Here is a 10,931-nt window from a genome sequence, read left to right as displayed (position 1 = left end):
CCGCTGTTTACTGTCTTCTTTGACCTTAAAACCACTCACACCATGTCTGTGTCACTGCATGAATAATACACACACACACACACACACACACACACACACACACACACACACACACACACACACACACACACACACACACACACACACACACACACCCCTTTCCCTTGAGGTGGTATGTTCATGCCGGCTCTAATTCTCATAATAAGCCTGTGTACGTTTCCAGCGCTCCTGCGATGCTACGGTATATATCATTTTTTTTAAACATGCATGTGGATAAAGTACACGTGTGTGTTGAGTGCGAACGTGAACGTGAAGCAGCGAGCGGCCGGTGTGACATTTCTCGATGTGTCCGTGGCTCAGTGGCAGTAACCCTCGCGGGGGAGGGGGGGGGGGGGGGGGGGAGGTTAGTCAACTGCCACGGCACCTCCTCCTCCGGGGCGAAGCAACACGCTCATTGACCTGTACCACAAATAACGGGAGGAGGAGGAGGAGGAGGAGGAGGAGGAGGTGAAGAACAGAGGTCCTGAGTAAACACGGAATTAGAAATGAATTAGAAAATGAGACTGTGCTAATTCTGCATAATGAATTTGGGGTTTGTTGGTTTTAGTCGTCCCTGTTTAACCACAGTCTGTATCGCTCCGTTTGTTTTGTCTTATTCAGCTTTAATGAGGTATTTTGTAGGTTGCTTTTTTTATTATGTATTTCCTTGTGGATTTTAAACCTTATTCCAGAGCTGCGTATAGTTTCATATTTATCTGAGAAATTAAAGGTTGAGCTTGCGCCACCCTGGAACCCCAACCAGATGGACTGACAGTATCCGCCTCTGGTTCTGCACGTTTCTTCTCGTTAATAAAAGTTTTTTTTTTCTGTCCTCTGCTTGCTCATGAGGAAATGTTGCTTTTTCCCTGGAAAGACTGCGTTGTGTTCCGTGCTGTAGAAATAAAATTGACTTGAAAATCTATTTTACCTTGCTGTTTGCATGTTAATCTTAACAATTCATGTGCTTTAAATAGTTGTTTTCTCTTTGTTTTTCTGACTTAAATATTTCATCACGTATCTTTAACTCACTTCTCTTTTCTCATCTTCAATAATTGCTCTTAATTGACCTTCTCATCACTGAAGAACTTCATTCACGTCGCACTTTTCATGCAGATTTGCACAAATCAAAGTTGGATTGACCTTTGCGTTGCTCTTTTTCAGTCATTTTTTTTTTTTTCTCTTCACAGGAGCAGAATTAAACAGATTTGTGTGCTTTGCTCAGGTCAGGCTCATGGTTAACAAACGGAGATCACATGAATATGCAAATATTTCTTTGTTGTACTTGATGTAAAATATCAAGAAAATCTTTTAATAAGTGATGAAAGATTCCATCAAGAAAGCAATTATCAAGCATTGAGGAAAACAACGTCCTGGTTTCACTTCTTAGGTCCTTGAATGATAGAAAATCACGACGTTTTCTTGTATGTGACACGTTTGTGACGACTTGAGAGAGAACACGAGGTTGGCTTTAGAACTGCAGGAACAATCAGGCTCATGTAACGAGCAGCAGCGGAACATTTTTTTTATCGCCCCCATTAGTTATTATAATTGCTCTCGTAAGGGCCGATAAGTAATTGTATAAGTATAAGAAGGACTTAATGGAGAACAGCAGTGAGCGGAACAAAAAGGACGTCGTCACTAAATCCTGACAAATGTGAAAGGTGCTTTTGTTTTCTTATTTATTCACTCAGTGAAAAAAAAAAACAAGATGGCATTTTTTTTTTTTTTTTTTTTAGCTGTTTGCTTTTAACTTGGCTAGTTTCTGTTTAGTGTTTTACATTTGCCGTAACTCCCTCGGGTCCCAGCAGGGAGAGAGAATGAACAGGTGAAAGAGTTGCGTTTTCTTTTCAGGAAAGTTTTGGAACTGACGTTCGTTTACACAGAAACGGCAGAAACGCTGAAAACCATGACGTTTTCATGTTGGGCCAGTTGTGGTGCTGTTGATAGTTTTTAGTTCTTTTAATGAAACCACACACACAATTCTTTATAAACATTAACAATGAGGGGACGTTTCCGTGGAGACGGAGTCTTGAGCATTGTTTGAAAAGTTCCTCCTTCGGAGCCTTTTCCTAAAACTTGCATTTCCCCCCCGAGTCGGAGCGTTTTCAAAAAGTTCCGTTGTCAGGAGGTACTTCATGTGCAACGTTTGCACGTTTTCCAGGTCATGTGGTTTTCCTCCCGCAGTCTGACACCAAACACTTGACGGTAACTAGTAAATGTGAAAAAGCCCATCGGCGTAAATGTGAGTGACTTTCTCTCTGTGACGAACTGGTCATCCACATCAGGCCGGCCTTTATGACGAAGACTCACCGCCGCGTGGATTTTCAACAATACCAGTCAGATTGCTGGTGTCCTGGAGGAGTGACGCTGGCGTCTCCTCAGTGGAAACAGAACTGTCACTCTGGTGAATCCCACCAATTATATGTAAATAAAAACAGGGTTGTTTTGCAGTGACTCACATCCCGTTCACATTGGTGACTCCATGACTCCATGAATCCGGTTTGATCGATACTTTGAAGCAGTTAAAGTGACTGAGACACTTCACACATTTCTTTTATCTCCACCAATGTTTCTATGTGACTCTTCTCCTGCTCTCCCTCTTTCTATAGAAATCTCATTTCCCCCCCATGAGGTGTTCAGGACATACAACACGACAAAGCAACTCCTGATAACCATCAGTATTTAAATGAGCGTTAAAAGTCGCTGAGAATGGGAAGACAGGATGAGCGCTGTGGGCGTGGCCCGTCATAAGCTCCCCGGACGAAGAGCGCTGATTTAAATTAAGCTCTCTCTTTCAGACAGTCATGACTCATTTGGTCCGGGAAGAGATTTTAGGCTTTCTCATTTAATGATAATGGCTCATCCTGAAGTCGGCGCGCCGGTGGCCAAATCTCCCGAACCGACGAAGCGACGGGATGACGACAGCATGTCGGCTGGTAAACAGACATTCATGGGCGGCCCTGCACTGGAAACATCAATGTCTTGAGTATTCTCACTGTTTGGGGCTGCCGCTCAGGAAACACCTGCTTCTGGACGATGGAGAGAATCAATACAAGTTGTAGTAGTTTTACATTTTTACACCGTAATAAGTATTCTATATAGTTATCAATGGATGTTCAAGTTCAGCTGCTTGTGTCTGTGGTTTTCAAAATGATCTGGATGTTTTATTTGGTACAGATTTTACGCCTGATGCAATCTGAGCAGTTGGTGATGAGGCTGTGGCTCAGAGCGCTGCAGCAGTGACCCAACCCTGACCTCAAGGCAATTGAGGCCATTACCGTATTCTCTCCACTATGAGTACCATTTTAAAAAACGAAATACATTTAAAAAAAAAAAAAAAACATCATGCAACTTATATTAATTGAGGCCCCATTGGCATTTTCCAAGTAAAAACCAAAACCTGTCGTTGCGTTGTTGTGTCTGTTTATACGACAACTTGCTTGGACTCTGTCTCCATGGAAACGGGGGGGGGGACACGACTTTTCTGAAACGCTGCTACTGGGCATGTGCACCACAGCTGTCGCAAACAGTAGTTCAGCACATGTAGAGTAGACCCGTACAACAACAAGTGGAATCGCAACTTTTCAAAAACGGCTCACAAGGTGGAATTTTTCAAAAACGGTCCCATTCAGTGTCCATGGAAACGGGAGAAAATGCAACTTCTCTGAAACGCGGCGATGCACATGTGCACCACGGTTGTAGTGAATAGTTTTTCCTGCACGTGCTCAGTAGACGGACAAGCAGAACAATGTTTTCCTCCGTCGTGTCATGACATACGGACTTGGTACTTTTATTTTGACAGTCACCGTGACAATCAAATGTGGTCGTCTGTCTACTAAAATGTCCGTGTTCTCCTATTCTTGATGTTTCCAGCATATTGTGTGTGTGGTATCATTGATAAAACAGCAGCCACTAGTAGCCTGACATGCTAACTACATGATTTTAAAAATTTCACACAGAGAAATAGAAAACTAGAAAGTTGTATTTCACTTGGCTTACAAAAGAGTTTCGACCTTCCTGAGAATCCCGATGAAACAGCCTCCCGGGAGAAGCTGCTTTCAATCCGACACGGAGCTGCTCGCCACATGACCGTTTCACTGAACTCAACAAGTTTAAGGAGGAAAGAAAAACACATTTTTCATGTGTGCTGACGCGACGCCGCGGTGCTCGCGCTCGCTCGGCGGGCCGCGTCATTTATCCGCCGTTGCTTTCGTAATTACAAAGGCCATCTGGCGTGTCTGTCAGAGGGACACTTTTGAGCTCTGATCTAATCCAATAACAGGCAAATCAAAGGCGGCCTGACATCGTCTGTCATGATAACCTTTCATGTTTGACGGAGGAGCTTTTGGGCGCCCGGGCCCAACTGTGTTAGCGATCGCAATGTTTACTTGTTTACGCTTGTTTGTTGTTTTTTCCCCTCCCCTCTTTAAATTAAAATGATGCGTATTTCACAACGTTTGGAATTTGAGTCTTTCATCCACGAAAGCTGGACAGCTGGTGATGAGACTTTTCGTTACCGGAGGGGTTGGTTTACATGAATTGTGCCACATGGAGAAGGTGAGAAAAACTGCAATTACTATATAAAGAACGCAATGAAATCTGATATGAAAATGAATCCCTTTTAGCATTCGGCTGAAACAACTGCTGCCCATAAATACTCAAGGAGTCCCATTTATTTCCTCTTCTTCATGTTCTCCTCTGCAACATTTATGACCTGAGAAGATGAGTCTTCCTAAATGACCATTTTTTTTGAGGGGGTAAACAGTATTTAACACGGAAGCCCTTCACTGCATCTGCATTCCTGTCAGAGGAACGGAACGATTGCAGCTTTTAATGAATGTGAACCCCAGCCTCCCTGAGGCTGCGCTCTCTTTTCCTACCTCTGCACGTGAGACGGGGAAGATAACGTCAACCAAAAGAACTTTTATGATCATCAAAAAATAAAACTGAGCTTCACTACACGGGGAAGAATCCCACGTCTACAACATCCTCAAACAGGAGTGTCAAAAAACTCTGATCCGGCCAAACCACCAAGAAAATGGTGAAAATCTCCAAGAAAACAGATTTGGAATTTGGAAGAAATTAACAACACGACACTGAGAGCCTGTCTATTGGACATTCAACCGGATTTTGCACCATAAGATTTCATTCAAATTGTCTTTATGTTGAGATTGTAGTACTGTTCCACGGTAATGTTTATTTTTTGTGTGTGAACTTGCAGACATTTCCATAACTTATCCTCTGCACCACAACAAAGAAAAAAAAATGTCGTTGGAATTTAAAGGTTATTTTTTACCAATCCTGCCCACTCAAGATTAAATTATGCTGTGTGTGTATGTGTGACTAAATTGAACTAAAATGTGTCTGCCATGGCGTTCCTGAACGCACCTTCAAACTGTTTGACGCAACTGTTTGTCTTCACGCTGGAGCTCCCGCAGTCCCCGCTGAAAGGATTTTAGCGACTTCAGCTCCTTTTTTTTTCTGAACCAGATCAAGTAAAGAAAAGAAAAAAATCCAGAAGTGGTTTAAATATAAAGTTTAACTAATAAGATTAAATATCCCAGAAAGTAGCCTGGCTGCTTTTAACGACAGCATTATAAGAACAGCTGGTGATAAGCAGCTTTCATTCCCATGTTTGCACCCATAAGCAACAAAAAGTGCCATGACTCCCAGTCCATGTTCTCCTGAGACATGGTGGGTTTAAAGTTGACAATGTAAAAACAATCCAACTTTGTCGTCTGTCAATACGAATGTCTGGGTACTTCCATTGTCACCCTCGCCAATGAAAGTTGGCCGAGAAGATCACGTTTTCATCTGTGTACATTTATTTGTTGGTTCCTATATATGTATGTAATTTACCAACTTTTCACAAAACCTACTCACCCAAATTGCATGAAATCTTCAGGAATGATTTATAATCATAGATTTTGGGATGTTGAGGACAAATCGTTTCTCAATAAACCCCCAAAAATTGCGAAAACATTTCCCACACAAAGCAGATGAGAGAGGCACCTCATGGAGGAAATCCAAGATCAGCGTCTGTTGCCATGGAGACGCTCCCCGCTCAGTGTTTCCCACAGTGATGTGGCTTCCTGACCTACCTAGTTAGCACTGGTATGAGCTGACGGCTATAATGCTAGCAATGCTAACTCGGTTGCGCAAACAAATGTGGCGTTGGCGAAGGTGTGCGCCTCTGGTCTCGTTACAGAAGCAAAAAAAACAGCGCCAACTTGTGGCCTGGCATGTTTAACTATATCGTTTTCAGCATTTCTCACGTTTCAGTGTAAACGGACATTGTTTTCAAAACGTTGCGGCGTAACCGTAAAACCTTCCTGAAACCCCAAAAAATTGAAAAAATGATGCATTTTCACGCGAAGCGGGTCCGACGACAGCTTCTGAAAGATCGCCACTTAATCCAGAGTGCACATCAAACCAGGTGGACTGAAAAAAAAAAAACCTCTTGGTGAAATGGAGGGAGAGAAACGGCAGAGAGAGACGATGATGCGTGAAGCCCCTCGGGTTTTTTAGTCCAAACACACAATTCGGCATGATTCAACCTCACAGGCTCGTTGATGTAATCCCGCCTTTGGCCAGACCAGCAGGAGGAGACGGGGGGCTGCTCACTGGCGAGCGTGTACTCCTGCTTCTGCTTCTGCTTCTGCTTCTGACGTGCGTGCAAAGAGGTGAGCAGTCACAGAAATGTCAGTACACGTGCGTCGGCTTCTTTACGGTCCGGCCTCGTTACAAACTCGCAGGCGTGCGTCCCGCAGTACAGACGGACGCACGGCGGCGGCACATTTCGCAGTGAATTGCAAAGTGATGCTGGGATTCATTCACAGAGACATTAGAAGTTAACTTTTCCTGTGATGCAGAATGAATATTTCCCCTCCTGCCATCGCAGCCTGCAATAAGCTGTTTTTGGCCATAAAACTAATGTAGCAGTCTCACACATTGACCGCCCTCTAAAATGGAAATTCATAAGCCAAAATGGCGCGGTGGGAATATCACAATATGACATATCCGCAGCTTCTCGCTTTTCACGGCCTCTTGCCACTTCTCCATCCCATCCCCATCCCTCTGTCTCTTCTTTTTTTTTCTCCCCCCCTCCCCACTTTTAAACAGAGAAGCACATCTGCTGCATCTGAAGGACACGTCAACCCTCCACTGACACAGCTGACCAAGCAGACGGGCAGAAGGAGGGACGGACGGGACCGGAGACGGGACCGGAGACGTGACACGGCGCTCCGATAATCCACGGGGGAGCCGGAATCTTCCAACGGGCTTAATCAGATCGCAAAGTTCCTCTGGCAGATCCGAAGTGAGGCTGAAAGACGGTCTCGTACCTCGACGATAAGCAGCGTGAGTGTAAAAGGCCATATAAAGTGCGTCAACAGCTTCATTTTGGAAAGAGCACACAATGAGCAAACTGGAGAAAGTAGACACGTCAAGTTTTTTTTTTTTTAACAAGTATTATAATGTTACTGGTTTTCTTCGATGGACTGTACAAGACTTTGTTTAATTGAATGAAATTTGTGGTTTCGACCAGCAAGCGAATGGGAGCCTGTCGAAATTGAGCCTAAAGAGACTTCTGGAGCACGCTCACGCTCACTGTCAGCTAAAATAATACCTGTTATTAGCTCTCCTGACGACTTATCATGCTCAACTCAACTGTCGCTAGACAATACAGGACGTCACACTGAATCGGATTCACCACTTCAGAAACAGTCCATGCTGAGACGCGTTAACCGCATTTCAACTGGATATCGAGACCATTTTGCGATTATTGATGGAGTTCTTAGAGGTCGTGTTAAACATAAGGCCCGCGGGCCAAAACCGGCCTTCAACTGGCAAATATGGCCAGTGGCCATGGATGTGGCCAAACCATCAAGAAAATTGCAAAAAATTTCAAGATAAAACACAAATAAATGTCTTATGTGAATCAACAAAACAAAACACCGGGACCCGAGCTGAGACGTCGGTGATGCAGCCATGAAGGATAGCAAACTAGCGTTAGCCTCAAAGCCACACTGTCAGGGGGGGTTAGTATTAAAAAAACGTGCAAAATGTAGCCGCTGTAGGAGACGTCTTTTGGACATTTGACTGTATTTTGCACCGGAAGGTTTCATTACAATTGGATTTCATGAGATTGTAGCAACTTTCAAGAGTAATTGTTCAGTTTTGCACTATTTTACCACTCAAGATTAAATTTTGCCATATTAAAATGACTTCACACCCCAGTGAGAGATGTGCTCAACTTTGGTTTCTGTGGCCTTCAAAATAAACGCCTGTTCCTGTCTTGAATGAAGCCCTTCTTCTTAAATATGTCATTTCTTTCCTGTTTTTAATTTCTTGTAATTCAACACCAGGCTCAGTCGAGGAAGAGCTGATGGAAAGGTTGAAGGTAGTGAAACACATGGCTGGAGTTCCTCAAGAAAACGATCATGCACAACACACACGGACACAAGAAAAGAAAAACCACACAGCTCCATTGCGTTACCCAGTATGGCCCAATTGGGATGAGCCCTCCTGTTTCTACTGGGATCCTGCAGGTCGGTGGAAGAGGGGCCCCCTCGGCCCAGAGCGGGCTCTCGGCCCCGGGCGCCCCCCCTGCCCGTAGCCCAGGTGGCAGAGCCGCTCCATGGTTCCCCACCCTCTGCAAGAGATGCGCTTCATTCAGGACCACCAACGAACATCCATCAGGGGTCACCAGGGTTCACAGAGGTCAAAGGGAGGTCAAGGCTCCAAACGATAAGAAGGGATACTCATAGGTCAGAAGGGTGGGGGTGGAGGTGGAAGGGGGGGAGGGGGGGTCAAACAAGAGCCGGAAAGAGAGCATTCAGATCATTCCACAAAGAGGCAAATGTGACATTCCGGGTGCTTTGAAAAGGTGGGCAAAGGTAGAAGGAGCACAGAGGAGCAAGGCGTGTTTCATCCTGTTCACCAAGGAAAGATCTTGCAGAAGAGAAGAGAAGCGGAAGAGGAACCGTAGCCGGCAACATCACCGAGGGAGTATAGTTCTTATCTGCAGCAGACACAAGTGAGCCAAAAAAAAAAAGCTCTGAGCTCTTTAATCAAGGAAATCACAGCCGGTCCCACCTGCTCAGTGGGAACCAGCAGCAAGCCCCGCAAACCCACGTCCCTGCAAGTCCAGCGACACGCGGCCACTCTCCCCGCTGTGTTGATCTAGATTACCGAGCGGCGCGCTCAGGATCGCTGCTGAGCCCACTTACGTGCGGAGAGCGTGCACCCGCCACACCAGCCTCACGTGAAAACCGGCTCGGAATAGACGCGTCTGAAGCCTCCTGCTAAATTGGGGGCGCGCAGTTATAGATTTTTAGTTAAGAGGATGAAATAAATGCAAATTTATGTATCAATGCCCTCATTTAACATCTCAGAGACTGGCAGAGAACAAGAGCTCAGCTGGGTGCTGTGTGTGTGTGTGCGTGTGTGTGTGTGTGTGTGTGTGTGTGTGTGTGTGTGTGTGTGTGTGTGTGTGTGTGTGTGTGTGTGTGTGTGTGTGTGTGTGTGTGTGTGTGTGTGTGTGTGTGTGTGTGTGTGCTCTTGGATGTCTGTTTAAGGCCCAGTTTGCTTTTCAGGGATTCTTCTGTTCCGTGATCAAAAGGAGAAGCAGAGAGGGAGAAGAAGAAGAAGACGAGAGCAAAAAGGGGGCGAAGCCATTATTCTCCAAAGAGAGCCGTTTGTTCGTTAGAGACGCCGCTTTAATCAGACACTCTCTGGCTGTTGACAAACACGATCACTGGGGACACGGTGGAACTCGCAATTGCGATCGACAAGCAGGGGGTTAAAAAAAAAAAAAAAAAAAGAAGAAGAAGAAGAGAAATGGTAAAAGCTGCACCGAGCTGCAAGAGGGGGAAACATGTGCAGCTCGGAAGCAAAAGGTTGCAGGAAAAACTCACAACAATGGTTTGGAATTCCCTGGAAAACGAGTCTATTTTAAAATATTCATGACATCGCACACATCAAGACTAAAACTCACATTCTCACTTTCAACATCAAACATAAGGCCTGAGGACCAAAACCGGCAAGTGGTGAGAATTTCAAAGAAAACATTGATGTGATTAATATCTATCTATCTATCTATCTATCTATCTATCTATCTATCTATCTATCTATCTATCTATCTATCTATCTATCTATCTATCTATCTATCTATCTATCTATCTATCTACCTACCCACCCACCCATCCACCCACCCATCTATCCATCCATCCATCCATCCATCCATCCATCTATCTATCTATCTTACTTGTTTTACTTTGTTTGCTTATGTTTGTTTTTCTTAGTTTTTTCTTTGTTTTGTTATGTCGCCACATGTGCAAAATAAACTGAACTAAACTAAACTACATAGTCGTTGCAAGGATGAAGAGTAAAATGCAGTAGTGGGTATAAAATGCTAGTGTGTGACTGTAGGGGAAGTGAATAAGTGAGGCTATATGTATGTGAGGGACTGCAATTTGCTGTCTATCCAGAATGATATGAATGTATTGCAGTGCAACGACGTATATGGACGTGCATTATAAACCTTCAGTCATGTCAGACTCCCTCGTGTTTTTCACATGTAAAGATAATATTATCAACGGCTGCTGAAATTACGAAACCAATTGCAACTATTACCAATAAAACATGTTGCTGCACAGTCCAGGTGAATTAAAATCAGTTCTCATGAGTCGGGCTGTTATAGTGTTCTCGTTTAAATAAAAGGTGTGCACACATGCACATGATTAGTTTTAGTGTTGAGGGACAAAGCAAGTCAGAGGAGGGTTGCTCCTCCCTCTTCAGAGATATAAACACTACAGAAAAAGCTATTGCTGCTTCTGCAACGGTTCCCTGCTGGACTGTGGAAGGGGAAGCGGTCTCCTCCAGATTTAAAC

General features: G+C 44.3%; 1 protein-coding gene across 2 annotated transcripts in view; it reads right to left on the bottom strand.

Annotated features, from left to right (window-relative positions):
* gfra1a (gdnf family receptor alpha 1a) overlaps window positions 1-10,931 on the bottom strand; it is a 128,770-nt gene that overhangs the window by 99,843 nt on the left and 17,996 nt on the right. Inside the window, exon 4 of one of the 2 annotated variants that reach the window (XM_080507845.1) lies at window positions 8,537-8,692. The exons of the other annotated variant lie outside the window; for it this stretch is intronic. Within the exon in view, the coding sequence (XP_080363971.1) occupies window positions 8,537-8,692 (156 nt within the window). The remainder of the gene's footprint in view (window positions 1-8,536; window positions 8,693-10,931) is intronic. 2 annotated transcript variants of the gene reach the window in all.

Source organism: Blennius ocellaris (genome assembly GCF_963422515.1).
Source record: "Blennius ocellaris genome assembly, chromosome: 13".
Classification (NCBI taxonomy): domain Eukaryota; kingdom Metazoa; phylum Chordata; class Actinopteri; order Blenniiformes; family Blenniidae; genus Blennius; species Blennius ocellaris.
This window is presented reverse-complemented; position numbering and strand designations above follow the sequence as displayed.